Here is a 19675-nt window from a genome sequence, read left to right on the forward strand (position 1 = left end):
TCGTGGACAGGATGCTGGGCTCGATGGACCCTTGGTCTTTTCCCAGTATGGCATTTCTTATGTACTTAACCCTCCATTGCCCCATGTAAGCCGCATTGAGCCTGCCATGAGTGGGAAAGCGCAGGGTACAAATGTAACAAAAAACAAAACAAATCTAAGGGGGCCCAGGCCCCCCTAGCCCCATGTAGCTACGCCACTGGTCGCTGGACACGGGTGGCTGCAGGGGAAGAGGAGGGTCGCTGGACATGGGTGGCTGCAGGGGAGCCGAGGAAAACCTTGCTAGCGCCCGTTTCATTTGTGTCAGAAATGGGCCTTTTTTACTAGTTGTTAAATAATTTCTGGTTTTAAAAGAGAAAAAAATGAAATCAGGTGTATTATTTCCACTAATATTGGATAATAAGTTTGTTGCCAACGAAATTAATTGACTATACACCGTCTTGGGTTTGAAGAAGCCAACCAGACGATCAATGTGGAATAATGATTCAGATAAATAATAACTGGGCATAATCAGGTTAATACCACGTTTTCTTTGTTTACTGTTGTTTCATTGATCTCCTTGTCTTGTTTCACTCTCCCTATTTATTTTGTGGCCTAAGAAAGAGAAAGATTGTATATAATCCATTTATCTAGTTGAGATTGTTTTCCTCTAATATTGTATTAATGTACAGTCATCTCTGTATTACTGTTTGCAAGTGACCCTTGTAAAATGAAAAATTATAAATAAATGATTTAAAAAATACATAAATTTCAAGTTTAATATATTTGATATACCACTCTTAGAACACACTTCAGAGCAGTTTACAATTTACAAATTAAACATAGGAGGAATCGAATTACATCATAATACAGGAAAGATAAGAGAGGAGAAAAAAATAAAAAGTATCCCACACATACCGAAAAGCCAAAATCTTGAGCCAACCAACAGAGCATGAAGGCTAGAAACACTGAGGCCATAGTAAATCAAGGATTATAGGCATCATTAAATAGAAAAGTTTTAAAAGCAGTTTTAAATCTTGAAAAGTACTGATCCATATGTAATATAGTTGGAAGTGCATTCCAGAGTGTGGGACCTGATATTCTAAAGATTCAGATATGAATAAAGTAGAATCTAAGAGAACAAAATGATGGGACTACCAGGTTGTTTTTCTGTGAAGAATGAAGTGTCCTAGGTGGGGATACATGATAAGGAGACATGAGATGAAGCGGGATGCCCAAGTAGTGCAAAGACAGCAGCTTAAATGAAATTCTGTGAGAGATAGGGAGCCAATGTTCCTCCTGAAGGAGGGGTGCAACATGGTCATATCTTTTGGATCCAGTAATCAATTTAACTGCAGAATGCTACACTATCTATTGTGGCAAAGATCTTGAGTACGAACTCCATGTAAGAGAGAGTTGCAATAATCTAAGCATTGAATAATAAAGGAATTAACTTATATTATTTATTGTTATACATCATTTATTCTATTGCTTTATAAAGACTTTCATCTTTCTGGCAGGTGTCATGCCAAAGAGGGGTCTGGACGTATCTACCTGTGAAATCTTTAGATTCTACAAGTTAATCACTATTAAAAGCCTTATTGAACCAGTCTCAATATTTGTACCCCGTCAGGTAAGTTGTTTGTTCAATTTTGGGAGTCATGCCATTTTACTGGTAAACCAGTATTCACTGCCTGCTACATTGTCAAACAGATTAAGGATGTCATTTTAGAAGGTGGCACAATGTTTACACATGCAAGTAGTGTCTTTTACATGAGCGGAAGGCCTATAAGTGGAAATAGTGTAGCTGTAGTTAAAAATATATATCTTTATCACAGTAGCCTGCTTAAAAATGTTATTGTAGTTAATCGCCTTTTTATTCAGTACTCCCCGAAGTCCATACCAAAGACCCTCCCCCAAGAGCATCTACCCTCCTCTGAAATAATCCTACCTTCCTGTAGGCTCCACAGACCTACCTTAAGAATGCCCTGGCATCTAAGGTAGGACGGGCAGTGATCTCCAGTCACTGCCAGGGGCGAAGACAGACTTGACATTTTGGGGGGGGGGGGCAAAGTTAACTTGAGGGGGCACTAGCCATATAAGTGTACTTCTAAATAATGCCTTAGAGTGCACTTGATAACGGATTTCTAAGTAAACAGTCTGTCCTACATCCAGTGGTGTGCTGGAGCTGGCTCGCACCGGCTCGCAAGAGCCGCTTGTTAAATTTTGACAGCTCTTGCGAGCCGGTTGTTGTAGGGGGCGAGCCGGCTCCACTGCACGAGGTAAGCATGGCAGGAGGGTGCCATGCTTACCTCCCCTCCCGCTTCCATTCATGTGTAGCGATGTCCTTCGCCCCCCCATCCTCCCCTGCCGCTCCCGTTTGTTTCAATTACCTGCCTCGAAGCGCCGCATTATCTAAAGCCTGCCTGCTGCCCGTCTCCAGCTGCCTGCCTTTCCTGCTTGCTTCTCAGGAGTTGGTTTGCGCCCTTAGTCCCGCATTCTGACGTCATTTCCTTTTCCCGCGGCGGGACTAAGGGGGCGAACCAACTCCTGAGAAGCAAGCAGGGAAGGCAGGGAGGCAGGGAGGATGGGGGGGCGAAGGACATCGCTAGACCTGGATGGGAGCGGGAGGGCAGGGGAGGGAGGAGAACTGCTGGGCATGGATGGGCAGAGGGAGGCAGGGGAGAGAATTGCTGGGCATGGATGGGCAGAGGGGGGCAGGGGAGAGAACTGCTGGGCATGGATGGGCAGAGGGAAGCAGGGGAGAGAATTGCTGGGCATGGGTGGGCAGAGGGAGGCAGGGGAGAGAATTGCTGGGCATGGATGGGCAGAGGGGGGCAGGGGAGAGAACTGCTGGACATGGATGGGCAGAGGGAAGCAGGGGAGAGAACTGCTGGGCATGGATGGGCAGAGGGGGGCAGGGGAGAGAACTGCTGGGCAAGGATGGGCAGAGGGAGGCAGGGGAGAGAACTGCTGGGCATGGATGGGCAGAGGGGGGGCAGGGGAGAGAACTGCTGGGCATGGATGGGCAGAGGGAGGCAGGGGAGAGAATTGCTGGGCATGGATGGGCAGAGGGGGGGCAGGGGAGAGAATTGCTGGGCATGGATGGGCAGAGGGAGGCAGGGGAGAGAATTGCTGGGCATGGTTGGGCAGAGGGAGCAGGGGAGAGAATTGCTGGGCATGGATGGGCAGAGGAGAGAATTGCTGGGCATGGATGGGCAGAGGGAGGCAGGGGAGAGAATTGCTGGGCATGGATGGGCAGAGGGGGGCAGGGGAGAGAATTGCTGTGCATGGATGGGCAGAGGGAAGCAGGGGAGAGAATTGCTGGGCATGGATGGGCAGAGGGGGCAGGGGAGAGAAGAGAATTGCTGGGTATGGATGGATAGAGAGGGGCAGGAGAGAGAGGAGAGTTTCAGGACATGGATGGAGGGGAGAGCAAGAGAAATTCTGGACATGGATGGAGGGGAGCGAAGGGAGAGAGAAGAAATGCTGGACATGGAGGGAAGATAGAGGAAGGAGATTAGATGAGGGAAAAGGAAGTGAGGAGAGAAACTGCACATGGATGGAGAAAATAGGCAGAAGCTGGATCCACTGTACAGTCAAGTATGCGGAGGACCAGAAATGAAGAAGAAAGGAGGAAAGAAAAGAAATAAATGGAAAGGAAGCCCTGGAAACGGAGTCAAGGGAACAGATAGAGAGCAGCAGAATCAGATACTGGACCTGCACGATCAGAGAAACAAAGTCACCAGACAACAAAGGTAGAAAAAAAATAATTTTATTTTCATTATAGTGTTTGGAATATGTCCACTTTGAGAATCAGGTGCTGAACGTTAAAAGTTTATGTTTATTTACTTACTTAAGGCATTTTATCCCATATTAAACATGAATTAGATTGGAACCTGGGATCATTTAATTTTTTTTTCCTGGAGAGAGTAATGTGTTGCCCCCCCCTCCCCCCCCCGGGTATAGCCAGCTCTGCAATTTTTTTTGGGGGGGGGGGCGCAGAGGTGGGTGGGGGGCGCAGAGGTGGATGTGGGGGTGCCGAGGTGGACGGGGGGGGGGGGGGGAGGGCGCCGAGGTGGACCGGGGAGAGAGCCTGTTGTTAAAAATTTACCAGCACACCACTGCCTACATCAATCAACATAAACCACATACGCACATGGAAACTTTGGAAACTGACATTTTAAAATAAAGTTGCATTATCCCATAACTTAAACTTTGCCATTATAGCAGACCTGAGTCTGGTCACTTTCTCAACACAGATCAATAAATAATTACTGCAGTGGCACATATCCCTCTACTTATGCCTTATTAAGCTGTATTACTAAATGACTAGATATTGGACACGGAACAATTTACCCCGCTAAGATGGGAACATGCATTATATACACCTTGGCACATAAACTTTTTGTTACAGGCCCAAACCAAAGAGCTACCACCAATGTGTAAGAAAAGTATATTATTACAACCCTTAAGACAGATTTGGCGCTTTCTTATGACAGCTTGGAATCAACACCCTAACGTTAGCGATTAGCTTCCACTCCGGGGAAATGGAGGTTTTCCACCTGGATTGGAAGCTCGGATATTCAAGAGATGGTCAGACATGGGAATCACCCTAATTGAACATATAGCAAACGAAGAGGGAAGATTATACACATTTCCAGACCTGCAGCAGAGGCTGTCTTTAACCAACACAGATTACTTTACATATAGACAATTACATCATTATTGGCATAGCTTAGACCAAGAGGCTTTGGGCTCAAAATTGGGACAAAAACTTCAAGACTTCTTAAAAGTGGACGCACATGGCCAGGTGTCTATATCTAGTTTGCATCTGGTTCTGCTGTTGCTCTGCCAGCCCCGAAACTATAGAGCATTAACAGAGGCATGGAGCAAAGATCTGGGGTATGAACTGAAAGGGGTAAATTTTGCAAAATTGATAAAAGACATCCCCAGACAAGTGGGCGGGGCGGAGCTGCAGGAGAGTCAGTACAGGATAATACACAGGGGACACATAGCACAAACACAAGCAGCAAGAGCCGGTTGTGCACCGGAGGCTCAGTGTGTAAAATGCAGACGAGGGAGAAACACATTTTTGCACGCATTTTGGAGTTGTGACAAAGTGAAAATCTTTTGGAAAAGGCTCCATAATTATTTGGAGACTCTCGTAGGGTACAGGTTAATTCCCTCTTGGAGAGGAGTGGTACTAAATAAAAGGGGGGCCTACAAACTTTCAGATAAGAGCACGGATCTCCTACTGGGTAAGGCATACACAGTGGGGAAAAAATGCATATTGAGACATTGGATGCAAGAGGAACCACCCACCATCTGGCTTTGGAGGAATAAATTTCATGAGTTGATGTTATGGGAGGCTAGAGCAGCACGAGGCACCCCAAAGAAAAGAAAAGCATTCATTTCCATTTGGAACAGATACTTGCAAAAAATTTCTCATAAAGCACGAAGTGCAGTGCTCAATAATCTGACCGAGCCATGAGAAGGAAGGAGAGAGAGGCTAAAAATTTTAGGAGTGGGAGTGGTTAGTGGAGTATGCATAGTTAGAGTAGTCCGCCTCAGAAAATGGGGTAAAGTGCCAGGGGAATCCGGACACGTTAACCTACACTCTGATAATTATACTGAGGGGAGAGGTAGAGGGACGCCATGAAGTAAAAAGTTGGTTTAAGAGGATAGAGGGGAGGGAGGTGGGGGAGGGAGGAAGGGGATATAGTTTTGTAAAAGGTAAGATTCTATGTAAATTGAAGAGTTACATGCAATAAAAGCTTGGAGAAGTTTCTTTTGAAGAAAAATATTCAGAAGTCTCGTCTGTAAACATTGTTGGGACTTAAACGAGGTAATAATACACAGAGCAAAACACGAGACACGATTATTGGAGTTTAATATGGAAGTTTATGGGTTAAGATAGAATTATCTGTTATCAGACTTTTATTGTTTAATAAAGAATTGCTAGTAATGCGTTTTCATCCATAACAATAGTTAATACATAAATGTTAAATACAGAATAGGGTTTGGGGGGAGGGTGGGATAAGTGTTATATTACAAAATTTGATGGCTGTACGTAATGTTGCATGTTTGAAGTGTTGTTCCACTGAGCTCTGTACAACTGTTTTGAGGCTGCTATGTTAAAGTGGATTTGTACTTTTGGAGTTGTCATCAATAAAAACTGTTGAAATATAAGCTGTATTACTAAAATAAGTAAATACCTTTGACGTTTTCTTTTCCCTTCCTCTGGTTCTACTGCTTTCTCTCCTTTCTGAGGCTAACATTAAGTTCAAGTATCCTTCTAGTTTTCTTTCCACCCCCTTCTTATGAAGGAGCAGTCAAATAAACTATTGTTACAAATAGGGACATTCTTTGAAATGGTCTCACTGTGATAGCAACTGAGAAGTGTCCATAGCAATGTGGACAACATAACTGGGCAGACTGGATGACTAGATGTTTTCTTGGGAACACTGTCAGGAACTTTGTCTCTCTTGGAAGCTAAAATCATAATCAACTTCCATAAATTTTGTGATAAACACAGAAGATCCTTACCTCCTAAAAAGTGGGTAATGGAAGCATAATATAATGACACCATGTGCAGCAGAAGTCACATGCACAAAGCAGTAGTTTTGACCCTGTCAGTGCTTCCTCTACGCATCACTCACCAGAAATTCTGGCAGCACCTCAATAATAGCAACACAAAAACTCTTCAATGCCACATACTTTATGAAATTAAATCCTGCAAAGATGCTTCTCAGAGCCCATGTAGCAAACTTAACAGCACCAATTCTAAAACACACAAATACTTATAACTGTACCTTTACAGAGGCAGCAGTAAAAATATAGAATATCAATATGCTTCCTATTGGAAAAACCAAACAAGTCAGACCCACACAAACTATATACCAGCAAATCTCTCACCTTGGTCACATGCAGAACACAGATTAACCCTCACCAATTACAGAATAAAAGACCAAAAATTAGAACAGGAAACACTGAGAAATCACATTCTCTATAAGCAGAACAACACAGGAGAAATAAAAATAAAAAGGCACAGAACTAGTCTCACGATAAGAGCTGTGAGATTTTGCAGCTTCTATTATGAAACTGGCCCTGCAGGAGCAGGAGATGACATCTTACTAATGGCTCTCCTGCTACCGATGGAGGGGGAGCAGAGATACCAAGGGTAGCCCATTCCAAAGCTGAAGATTTGTCACTGCTATGCTGGAGATTTCAGGCCAATAAGTGAGTATTTCTTTCAGAGGCCCCAGCAATGTCTTACACCAGATATGGCAGATATACATTCCAAAAACTAACATATTCTAATAAATAAATAGAAAATAGAATTATTTGTTCTACCTTTGTTGTCTGTCATTTTCTATTTGTGTTGTCTGAGTCCTGGTTTCTGCTTTTTAAAATTTTAACTCTCTTACCATGGTCTCCTTGTCCATTTTGACATTTCTTTCTCCATGTTCACCATCCATCTTCCCTCTGCGTTCCTATCTGCCCTGTCCAGTATCTCCCCTGTCTCTTTGCCCCATCCTTCCACCATGTTCAGCATCTCCACTCTCTCTGTTCCTATTCTTGTCCTGTCCAGCATTGCTCTTCTGTGTCTCTGTCCCCTTCACATGGCCATCACCCTCCTCTGTGTCTCTATGCCCCCCCCCCCACATCAAACATGTCCCTTATCCCTCCTCATATTCAGCTTCTCCTCTCGCTTTTCCCAAATTCTCCCACACTATCGCCCCCTTCCAGTGCCAGCATAAAGTCGAACATGGTGTACCAATGTTCTCCCTGTTATGTGTGACGGCCCCAACAGTGTACCTCTTAGGAAGCTTGTTTGTCTTTACTCTTGCCTCTCTCGACCACCACTTGCCATGCAGAGTCCCGTCGAGGAACTGCTTGAGCCCGCGTGTCTGGACTCTGTGCCGGAACTTCTTTGCAGCCCAGGGCCCTCAACACCGACCACACTTCCTCCGGTGTTGTGACCTTGCGAGACTTGCCATCAACAGTGATCCAAACTGCAAAGGGGAACAGCCATCGATATTTGATCACCCTAGCAAGCATAAATCGGGTAACTTCTTTAAATGTTCCCCGCTTCACCAACTTGGAGCGGGCCAGGTCCTGAAAAACCTCTATTTTGTAATTTTTCTATACGATCTCCTTGCTCATCCTGGCTTGCCGCAGGATCTGTTCTTTTAACGGGAAATCCAGAAAGCACACCACCACATCTCTCGGTTGAAGGGCTCCACAGGGTCCCAATGCTCTATGCGCCCGCTGTATGCTTATCGCCGGGGGATGTGCTTCTAACCCGAGAGACAAGATATGTTGGCAAAGTTCTTTAATAACAACCTCGCAGTTCGTAAAAATGTCTAATTCAGGGATACCCTTAAACCTGAGGTTGTTACGCCGTGACCTATTTTCGAGGTCCTCCACTTGGTCTCTAAGCTGGTTCAGCTCCCCCTGTTCCTCTGCTGCTTTCCTGCGCATTAAATCCACTTCTGACTGGAGAGCCACCATCCCCTCTTCCACTTCGCCCACGCGGGACCCTAGGTCATGCACCTCTGCTCTTATTTCTTTAAGGGCATTCTGGACATCCAACCTGATCCCCTCAAAGTTTGTTTTTAAATCCTGGAGCAGCCCGGCCACATCAGATTGCAGCATGCAGGCTGCCACTGCCGTTTCTTCGCCCCTTACCACAGGGTCCTGAGCTTCGGAGGCGGTTGCCATCTTGGTTCCCTTCAGCTCCAGTCCCGCTTTCCCTTCGCCCGCTGTTTTGCGCCAGTCCGAGGTGTAGCGAAAGCGCTCCAATGGTTTTTTTGGTGGCATAGCCCAGAGGGACGTCCTCCTTCACTCCCGATCCTTTACTCGCCGTGAGGGTAAGCTTTTTAGCGCCACTTATTTTCGGCCCCGGCGGAGCTCCTCAATTAGACCTCCACCTTGGATCGTGACGTCATTTCCTCCTCCCATTCTGTAAGATTTTTATTAATTGTTTTATCATTATTTACGTTTTAATTTTTATATTTAAGTCTTTTATCTTAGTTTAGTTTTTATCTTATGCTTATGTATATGTTATATGTGTTTTCTAGACTCCTGATGCAGGCCTAACGGCCGAAACACAACTGTTGTGTCGAGTCATTTTTCATCAATAAACACGTGTTTTTAAGATCCATCTTTCCAGGCTTTATGTTTCCGTGGTCAAACATCCCACTTTCTCCTGCACCTTGAAAAATAAAATGACCAGACAACAAAAGGTGGAAAAAATAATTTTATTTTCTATTTTGTAATTAGAATATGTCAGACTTGAAATGTGTATCCTGCCAGAGCTGATATTAGACTTGGCTGGGGCCCAGGGCAGAAATTTGGGAGGGGACCCCAAAGCCCCCTGTAGGCCATGCCTTCTTCAGCTTCTAGCAGGCTTGGGACTCTCTCTGGCAAGGGGGCAGTTGCCCTAGTTGCACTCTCCTAACACCATCCCTGGCATGTGTGATCTTTATATTTTGCACAGTGTAGGAGGAAATGCATCTTTTTCTATTTTTTTGGTGTGGCTTATTGGGATTTTGGTTTAATTTATGTTTATCATTTTTGGTCGGCTATTACGTATTTGGCATTTGTGTTCTGTGTGTATGACTGAAGTATTCTGTTACCATGAATTTTCTATGTAGCATTCTGTAGTAATTTGGCTTGTTTCTTTTTCCTGATAGTAGAGGGGATATTTTTGAAGAGGAGGGGGGACAGGGGTTTTATTGATCCTTGTTCTGTATTGTTTGTGATTTATAAAACAACAGTAGTATAGAATATTGTTTCTTTTTATATTTTAATAAAACGATTTAAATATAAAATCATAACTGTTTGAGGCTTGAGCAGATGGGATCAGACAGATCTTGCGGGGATGGGGTGGGGACAGACAGAGCTTGAGGGGAGGGGGGACGGGGGACAAACTTTATCCCTGTCTCATACTCTACTGCATATACAACAAACAGAGAAATAGAGATGTGTATTTTCAAAAGCTGACATATTCAAAGTAAATACCTTTTTCTACCTGTGTGGCTTGAGCATTTTATTTTTCCATTCACTTTGGTCCCAGTGTCTCTTTTCTGCTTTTCTGTTTTTTCTGTCTTTGCAGGGTTGCCTATTTGACATTTCTTCTCTGTCCATACCCATCATCCATCTTCCCTCTGTATTGTTCAGTGTTTCCCCTCTGTTTCCCTGTCCCTATCCTCCCCCCCAATGTTCATCATCTGCCTCCTCAGTGTCCCCTTTTTTTTCAGCATTGCCCGCCTGTGTCCCCATGTCCCTTTTTTTCAGCATTGTTTCCCTGTGTCCCCATCTACCCCTTTTTTCAGCTTTCATCCCTCCGTGTCCTCATGTCCTCACTTCTGTGTCCTCATGTGCTCCTTTTACCAGTATTTGCCCTTCTTTGTCTTCATGTCTCCCTTTTTCCAGCATTACTCCTCTGTCATGATCTTCCTTTTCAGCATCACCTCTCTATGTCCCTATCCCCCTCCCTGCCCAGTATTTTGTCTCTGTTTTTGACTCTTTATATGTTCAGCCCATGAGGCCACATCTAGCCCTCTCTTACACCAGCCTGCCCCCCCCCCAGGTGTGGCATCTCATTTCCCCTCCTCCAATCTATCTCTTTCTGTCTCTCTCCTCACACCTCCCTGTGCAGTTCCAGCATTCTCCCACATCCCTCCTCTGATGCAGGCAGGATGCACTAGAAGAAAGGTCCCAATGCAAGGCTGCCTACCTGAATCGCTGCTGTTACCTGTGACAGGAAAGACATACAAAGGGCCTTGGGGAGAGGGAGAAATGCTGGAACCACTTGGAGAGGAAGCAGATAGATACCAAACTCCACACTAAATATACCAATGAGCAACTGGGTGGCTGGGCTCCCTTTATGCAGGGGCCTGAGGCAGCTGCCCCCTTTGCCCAAGATAAAATTTCATACAATGCCTCCACTGCCTCATCTACTTTGCAAATTGGAAATGTTCAAATCTTTTTAACTGTGGCTAAAGCTTTTTGTTAGACCAGTGTGTGATTATTATTATTATTTATTATTTTTTTTAATAAGAAAAGTCTGAGATTTGAAGCTATCATTCCAATGGGAAGTTAGTAGTTTGGGTGCAGGAAGTACTTGGAGAGTAGAGTGAAGGGGTACATTCTTCTGTCATAGTACTGAATTCATTACTGCTGCACCTGGCACAATGCCAGCTAACTCGGCCCTCATTCTATATCCTCTTTTTGTTCTGCAGTCAGAGTCATACCAGGAAGATATCTACCCACTGACGGCTGGAGGTAAATCGGCATTGACAGCACAGGAATGGCTGAGCGGAATTAATAAAGGTCAGGCAAACACAGCTGACAGAGCCATTTTCCTTTCAGGCAATAACTTAATGGCAGTGAGACAGCCTGCTCCTCTGTTATCCACAAGATCAAGAGAAATCCATTCTGTTAATTTACATTGATTGAAAATCAAAGATCAGGAAGCAGCTGTCCTCAATACAAAAATAAATTAGAAGTATAAACAATAATTAGCTTTCATAGTAGTTACCATCGATCAACACCTAACACTCGAAAGCCTCGCAAAAAATACAACAAAGAAGATGTTCCACTCTATGTGGAAATTAAAGAGAGTAAGACAGTTCTTCCCAAGGACTGTTTTCCGTAACCTGGTACAATCAATGGTGCTCAATCATCTAGATTACTGCAACACACTCTACACCGGCTGCAAAGAGCAAATAATCAAGAAACAGACAGCCCAAAACACTGCAGCTAGACTCATATTCGGTAAAACAAAATACGAAAGTGCTAAGCCCTTACGAGAAAAATTACACTGGCTCCCACTCAAAGAATGCATCACGTTCAAAATTTGCTCCCTAGTTCACAAAATCATTCACGGAGATGCACCAGCCTACATGTCAGACCTTATAGACCCAGCAATGCCAAAAGATCATCCCGAACATTCCTTGATCTGCACTTCCCTAACTGCAAAGGTCTAAAATACAAATTAATGCACGTGTCAAACTTTACCTATTTAAGCACACAGTTATGGAACACACTGCTGCGCAACTTAAAAAAGATCTACGAACTAATGAACTTCCGCAAACTACTGAAGACCCATCTCTTTAATAAGGCTTACCACAAAGATCAACCAATATGAATATACACAACTCCTCCACACACATTCAGAATTATCTTATAATACTTGCTTGTAATACTACTATCATGTCTTATCATTATCATGTTACCAAAGACTTTTCTGTAACACTAAATGTCTATTTTCTAATATATTTCCATCACTCATGATGTATTGTAAGCCACATTGAGCCTGCAAAGAGGTGGGAAAATGTGGGGTACAAATGCAATAAATAAAATAAAATAGTAGTAGATATGCTCTACTCGTCAGTAAATGATGATGGAGTCTCTCATTGATGACAACTTATGAGTTTAAGTAGCTCCCAAAAGATGTATTGTATTATGCGTAGTCACTAGGTATTGATGAATAGGTCACACATGAGTGGATTATTTGTCAGAGAGCTTTGTGCAGTCACAGTCCCACTGACCGGTGCAAATGCTGCCAGAAATTCAGCAGTGTATATAGATACATGTGCTACACCAGTTAATCTTCTAGGTAGATTGTCAACATCCGCAACCTTGTGCTTATTTTCTTTGATGTCCATTGTGTGCTGAAATCCTAGGAAGTTTAACCTGAAGCAACAAGGTCCAAGTTGCTTGTTTGCTGTCAGAGAGGCAGAGCAGGAATCTTGGTAGCAGAAACGTTGTGTATTGACAAGGGAGACTTGTGCTCTCTGCTTCATTTTTTGCTTAGCATCTAGCAAGTAACAACTGTACTGCTGCACTTGATGCATCATAATCTATGACCATTGATTTGATTTACATAAGAACATTACATTTTATTTGCTTTCTTAGTTGCTGCTGCACACTGAGCAGAGGGTTCCATCAATGATGACACCTAGATCCCTTTCTTGGGCAGTGAATAGAACCTTACATCATGTAGCTATAGTTTGGGTTCCACTTTCCTACATGCATCAGTTTGCACTTGCTCACATTAAATGTCAGTTGCCATTTGGATGCCCAGTCTCCCAGTCTCGTAAGGTCCTCTTGCTAAATTTTCAGAATCCTCTTGTGATTTAACACCTTTGAATAACTTTGTATCATCAGCAAATTTAGAGGCACTTTTTATTATTTCAGCCCTCAAGGCGGTTGCTTCACGCTCCCAGCCTTGTATTTTCCACAAGTCCAGGTCAGGGCTGTTAAATGATCCAGTCTGAGTTTTTCCCCTTTATTTCAGCCGGCAAATTATTCCAATAGGTCCAGCAAACATAAGAAAGCAAAAATGCACAGTGTAGTAACTCAAAATCATTACTCAAAGTCTGTGGGGCCCTGTTCTGAGCCCCATCCACCCCTTCAAGGAGTATCTAGTTCAAAAGTTCCAAGGTTCAATACCCTGCTCTCAGCAGTCTGCCCTTCTACTATAGCAGGGCTGGCAGCTCACCTCCCACTCCACAGCACTAATCTCACTATGGCCTCCCACAGCTACCTTTTCAGTAACTTGAGCTGTGCTTCATATGGCTTCCCATTCCATTTCAGCACCTTCTGTGGCAGGGCTGGGGGTCCCTGCTTCCAGGCCGTCCGTGACCTTGGTGTCAGGAGGAGCTCCTTGCCCTTCTTGCTCAGTCCTCCTGGTTGCTCAGCTCTGTCTGTTTTTCAGCTGGGCTTCAGAAAGTTCCTCCCCTCCACTTCCTCTGAGAGGAGGCATCCCATAGGCTTCATCCCTAGGGCTCCCCCTAGTGACCACCCAAGGTAAGTTCAGGTCTACTTCTGAATCCTGTGGCCAAATTAGCGTGCACAACTTAAGGCGCCATATATAGAATTTAGGGGTTAGTGTCTCCACTATGGCCTTGTCTTCCTGAGTGCCCCTTTAACCCCTCAGTCATCTAGTGGTCCAACTGATCCTTTTACCAGCTTCTTGCTTCTAATATACCTTTAAAAAAAGTTTTGTTTTTGCCTCTAAGGCAATCTTCTTTTCAGTCTTTCTCTGCCTTCCTTATCAGTGCTTTGCATTTGACTTGCCATTCCTTCTGCTTTTTTCCTATTATCTTCAGTCAGATCCTTCTGTTTTCTGAAGGATGTGTTTTTTGTTTAAAGCTTAGCCTCACTTTTTTTTACCATGCTAGCTTCCATCTGACCTTCCTTCTGCCATTTTTAATAGAATAAATCTGGTCTGGGCTTACAGGATGGTATTTTTGAACAACATCCATGCCTGATGTACATTTTTTACCTTTACACCTGCTCCTTTAAGTTGGAGTTTTTAATTTCCTTTTTGAAAGTTAAATGGTAACTTACTCCAGTTATTAAATCAAATCTGATCATGTTATGCTCACTGTTGTCAATGGCCCCAGCACCATTACCTCTGGCACCACTAAGGACTAGAATTACTCCCCTTCTTATTGGTTCCTGAACCAGCTATCCATAAAGCAGTCCTTGATTTTATCTAGGAACTTTACTTCCCTAGCATTCCCCAATGTTATATTAATCCAGTCAATATAGGGGTAATTGAAATCATCTACTAATATGTTACCCAGTTTGTTAGCTTCACTAATTTCTGCTAATATTTCTACATCTATTTGTTCATTCTGACCAGGTGGAGGTAATATACTCCTATCACTATTTTCCCCTTTACACATGGAGTTTCTGTCTATAAGGATTCCAAGTCGTGTTTTATGTTCTGTAGAACTTTTAATCTATTTGATTCAAGGCCCTCTTTAACGTATAATACTACCCCTCCACGAATTTGTGTCCCGTTGGTTATCTTTTTCCAACTCTCAGAGATGCCTCTTTCTCTCCATTTGATGTATTTACTTATTATTTTACTCTTTGGTATGTATTATAGCATATTTAAATTCCAAATCTCATATAAACAGTTACATAATAAAACAAATCTCCAAATACTTAGTTGTTGAAATAAAAAGTTAACCACAATACTAAATTCTTCTCCAGTAAATTATTCCTGGGAAAAGCTCATGATTCAAAGAAGATCTCAGACCTTTTAAATGGAAGTCCCATTGCTCATAATAGTATGAAGGCAGCATTCCACAATATGTTTCTGTGTAAGGCAGCATTCCACATACCTGTGTTGTGTTTTGTGTTACCCTATTTATAGTCTGCTGTGGAAATGTGCACAAAAATTGTTTGTTTTTAGGTCATTCTGACCTTTCCATGATTGTCAGATATTGTTTCAGTTGTTTGATTCATTTATGTAAAAAAAAAAAAATTAACAAGCATTTAAAAATAACCTGGGTAATATTGAGCCTGTGGTGGTCTGCATTTTTTTTTAAATATGGATTGCACCAGACAAAAAAATAGGGATATTCGGCAGCAGTATCCATATAATGGCTGTTGATGACTATCAGATAGTGCTCTGATAGTGCTCACAGCTCTGTCTGAATGATGGCAGTATTCATCCACTATATGGATAACTTTTTCAGATAGCCCTTAAGACAGCTTTTTTTGCTGCGCTCTGCCCCAACTCTACCCCAGCAGTATACAGATGGTGCTGAGGCAGTCTGTAAAATATTCAGAGTTGCTGAATATCAGCCTCAGCAGCATTTATCTAAGTAGTGAATGGTGCTACCTAAATAAATGCTTTTAAATATTTGGCCCAATATTCCTTAATCGACTTCACATGTAGTAATTTGTAGATTCATGTGTATGAAATTGAATTAGCATATGCTAGTTGTAGGCATGCTATTGAATGTACTCCTTAGTTTATGTACCCACGTGACACAATGGGGGCGGGGGGGAGGTACCAATACTTAGAGATTTAATACTTACTTGATTTAAAACAGTATTCACTTGGAGTCTACTTCAGATTTATTTGTCCTGTACAGAAATGCTTTACAAGTAGAAAAAAGATTAGCAAATGATACTCTTCCAGGTCATAAAACACTCACTGATCAAGTGTGAATTAGAGTAGTTTAACATCATTTATGGTAAGTTCCGGTTCAGTTTATTTGATATACCTCAAAATTTTCAGAGAGAAATCTAAGTGGTTTAAAAGGTTAGAAAGCTACATGGGGAGAGGAAAGAGGGAAAAAACAACACACACACACACACACACACACACACAAAAGCATGAACCTGAATTTTATTATGTCACTCTGGGGGGAATTCTGTATGGTCGATCTGTATGGTGCCAGGGTGATCCGCGCTAAGCTAGAATTTTATAAAGGTTGTTCCTTGCAGAGCAGCCTTTATAGAATACTAGTAAAAAAGGCCCGTTTCTGATACAAATGAAACAGGCGCTAGCAAGGTTTTCCTCGGAGTGTGTATGTTTGAGAGAGTGTGTGTGAGAGTGACTGTGTGAGAGAGAGAGAGTGAATGTGCGAGTGTGTGTGTGTAACAGAGAGAGAGTGAGACTGGGTGCGAGTGTGTCTGTGAGAGAGAGAGTGTGTGTGTGAGAATGAGAGTGTGTGCCATGGGCCCCCCTCCCTCCCTCCCTTCTTCCCAGTTCCAGGGTCCCCCCTCCCTCCGAGTTTCAGGGTCATCCATCCCCTCCCTCCCTCCCTCCCTCCGAGTTCCAGGGTCATCCCCTCCCTCCGAGTTCCAGGGTCGTCCCCCCTCCCTCCTAGTTCCAGGGTCGCCCCTCCCTCCCTCCCTCCGAGTTCCAGGGTCGTCCTCCCTCTCCCTCCCTCCAAGCTCCAGGGTCATCCCTTCCCTCCCTCCCTCTGAGCTCCAGGGTCGTCCCCTCCCTCCCTCTCTCCAAGTTCCAGGGCCGTCCCCCCCTCCTGAGTTCCAGGGTTGTCCCCTCCCTCCCTCCGAGTTCCAGGATCGTCCCCTCCCTCCCTCCCTTGCTCCGAGTTCCAGGGTCATCCCCTTCCTCCAAGTTCCAGGGTCGTCCCCTCCCTCCCTTGCTCCGAGTTCCAGGGTCGTCCCCTCCCTCCCTCTGAGTTCCAGGGTTGTCCCCTCCCTCCGAGTTCCAGGGGACCGAGTTTCAGGTTCCCCCCTCCCTCCGAGTTTCAGGGTCCCCCCTCCCTCCTTCTGTCCGAGTTTCAGGGTCCCCCTCCCTCTGTCCGAGTTTCAGGGTCCCCCTCCCTCCGAGTTTCAGGTTCCCCCCTCCCTCACTCCCTCCCACTTCCAGGATCCTCCCTCCCTCCCAGTTCCAGGGTCGTCGTCCCTCCCTTCCAGTTCCAGCACCCCTCTCCTTCCGAATTTTAGAAGTCATCTTCACTTACCAAGTCAGGGTTACGGCGGCTGTCAGCAGCGGTAAAAGGCGTGCAGGCTTGGCCCTTCTCTGTCTCTCAGCTCTGGTCCCACCCTCATTTCCTGTTTCCGCAAGGGCGGGACAAGAGCTGAGAGAGAGAGAAGGGTCGAGCCTGCATGCCTTTTCCTGCTGTTGCCGGCCTCCGTAAACCCGACTTTGTAAGTGAAAATGACTTTTAAAATTTGGAGGTAGGGGGCCCAGAACTGGAAGGGAGGGAGGGAGGGACGACGACACCCTCATACATGTGACGTCGCATTCCGTTGCCTGGCAACTCTGCAGCGTTCCCTTCCAGTGATTGGTCTTTACGAACACGGAAGTACGTGACGTCATTTCAGGAGATGGATACAGCGGCAGCACAAGTGCTTCAAGGCTTCACTTTCATGGAGTCAGCTTCAGAATGTTGGAGGTGCTTTTTATTATATAGGACTAGCTTAGTATGCATTTTTGCACCAAATATTGGCCATGAACATTTACACCTGCCAAAGCCCCCTTTTTACAAAGCCGTGCCAGAATCTGTCACACGGCAATGCTGACATGGCCCATTCAAAGTGAATGGGCCGTGTCGGCATTACCGCGCCAGCAGCCACTAGCACGCCTTTGTAAAAGGGGGGGAAAGACTGGTGTAAATGCTTACGACCAGCTAATGGCAGTTAGGCACAGCAATGACAATATTCTATAAATGTGCCTAAATCTTGGTAATGCCCCTGACCTGTCCATGCTCCTCCCTTGGCCACACCCCCTTTGGAGTTGCATGCAAGAGGTTAGGTGCACAGGTTATAGAATAGGGGCATAGGGCAGATTTGTGTGTAACTACTAATGATTGTCAATTAGCGCTTGTTAACATGTGGATCTGTGATCCACGCACAAAATTGGGTGCCCAACTTTGGGTTAATATTTTAGGGCAATAGAATTTTTGTGTTAATTTCAAAACTTAGGCTGAATAGGAAGGAGAAAGTGACGTCACCCTATTAGATGGCTACGGTCTGCTGGAGCTCTGGAAATAATTAGGGCCCAGATGGTATATAGGGTTTTTTGCAATGTATTTTAAGTAGATGACGGCAGAAAAAGACCTGCACAATCCATCCAGTCTGCCCAACAAGACAAACTCATAGGTGCTACTTTTTGTGTATACCCTACCTTGATTTGTACCTGTCCTCTTCAGGGCACAGACCGTATAAGTCTGCCCAGCACTATCCCCGCCTCCCAACTACCAGTCCTGCCTCCCACCACCGGCTCTGGCACAGACCGTATAAGTCTGCCCAGCACTATCCCTGCCTCCCAACCACCAGCCCCGCCTCCCACCACCGGCGGTAGAACGAGAGGACATGAAATGAGATTGAAGGGGGGCAGACTCAAGAAAAATGTCAGGAAGTATTTTTTCACGGAGAGAGTAGTGGATGCTTGGAATGCCCTCCCATGGGAGGTGTTGGAAATGAAAACGGTAACGGAATTCAAACATGCGTGGGATAAGCATAAAGGAATCCTGTGCAGAAGGAATGGATCCTCAGGAGCTTAGTCGAGATCGGGTGGCAGAGCCGGTGGTGGGAGGCGGGGCTGGTGGTTGGGAGGCAGGGATAGTGCTGGGCAGACTTATATGGTCTGTGCCAGAGCCGGTGGTGGCAGGCAGGGATAGTGCTGGGCAGACTTATACGGTCTGTGCCAGAGCCGGTGGCGGGAGGCAGGGCTGGTGGTTGGGAGGCGGGGATAGTGCTGGGCAGACTTATACGGTCTGTGCCAGAGCTGGTGGTTGGGAGGCAGGGATAGTGCTGGGCAGACTTATATGGTCTGTGTCCTGAAGAGCACAGGTACAAATCAAAGTAGGGTATACACAAAAAGTAGCACATATGAGTTATCTTGTTGGGCAGACTGAATGGACCGTGCAGGTCTTTTTTTGCCGTCATCTACTATGTTACTATGTTTAACAGAACTATACCCGAGCGAGCTTTCCCAGGTTCAACAACATTTGGTTAAAGAAAAAGTAGCAGGATTCCAGCCACTTCTGCGAATCTGCAGTTGAACCTGCACAATTTTCCAAAAGATCTCATTTTTTGGCAAGTCCACAAAAAAATAAAACAAACAAAAAAAAACCCCAGGTAACAGCTTTTCTTTCTTCCCAAATAATACCCAAGGAGGATCCAGAATGTAAGCTAAAAGCTATATATTCACTTGTAAGCCTTTTTAATGTCCTCCTTCTGAAGTAAAGTGTTATTAGGAGACCAGCATTTCTTGCTTTCTTATCCCTACGATCAGATAATACAACCCAACATGGAGCATGGTCATTGTTAACATGGATGGTGGCCCAGCATGGGGCCTCAACTAACACAGCCCGACAGGATATAAAAGTACACAGAAAATTCTTACTGTATTCTGACGGATATAGAGGCCTGTTGCTTCACAGGCTTAGTACTGCCAGTG

At 44.6% G+C, this 19675-nt stretch overlaps 1 protein-coding gene across 2 annotated transcripts in view; it reads left to right on the forward strand.

The window, feature by feature from the left end:
- CORO2A (coronin 2A) overlaps positions 1–19675 on the forward strand; it is a 467084-nt gene that overhangs the window by 428808 nt on the left and 18601 nt on the right. For both annotated transcript variants that reach the window (XM_030194343.1, XM_030194344.1), the window contains exons 9-10: positions 1497–1609; positions 11229–11319. In XM_030194343.1, the coding sequence (XP_030050203.1) occupies positions 1497–1609; positions 11229–11319 (204 nt within the window). The remainder of the gene's footprint in view (positions 1–1496; positions 1610–11228; positions 11320–19675) is intronic.

Source organism: Microcaecilia unicolor, chromosome 2, assembly GCF_901765095.1.
Source record: "Microcaecilia unicolor chromosome 2, aMicUni1.1, whole genome shotgun sequence".
NCBI lineage: Eukaryota > Metazoa > Chordata > Amphibia > Gymnophiona > Siphonopidae > Microcaecilia > Microcaecilia unicolor.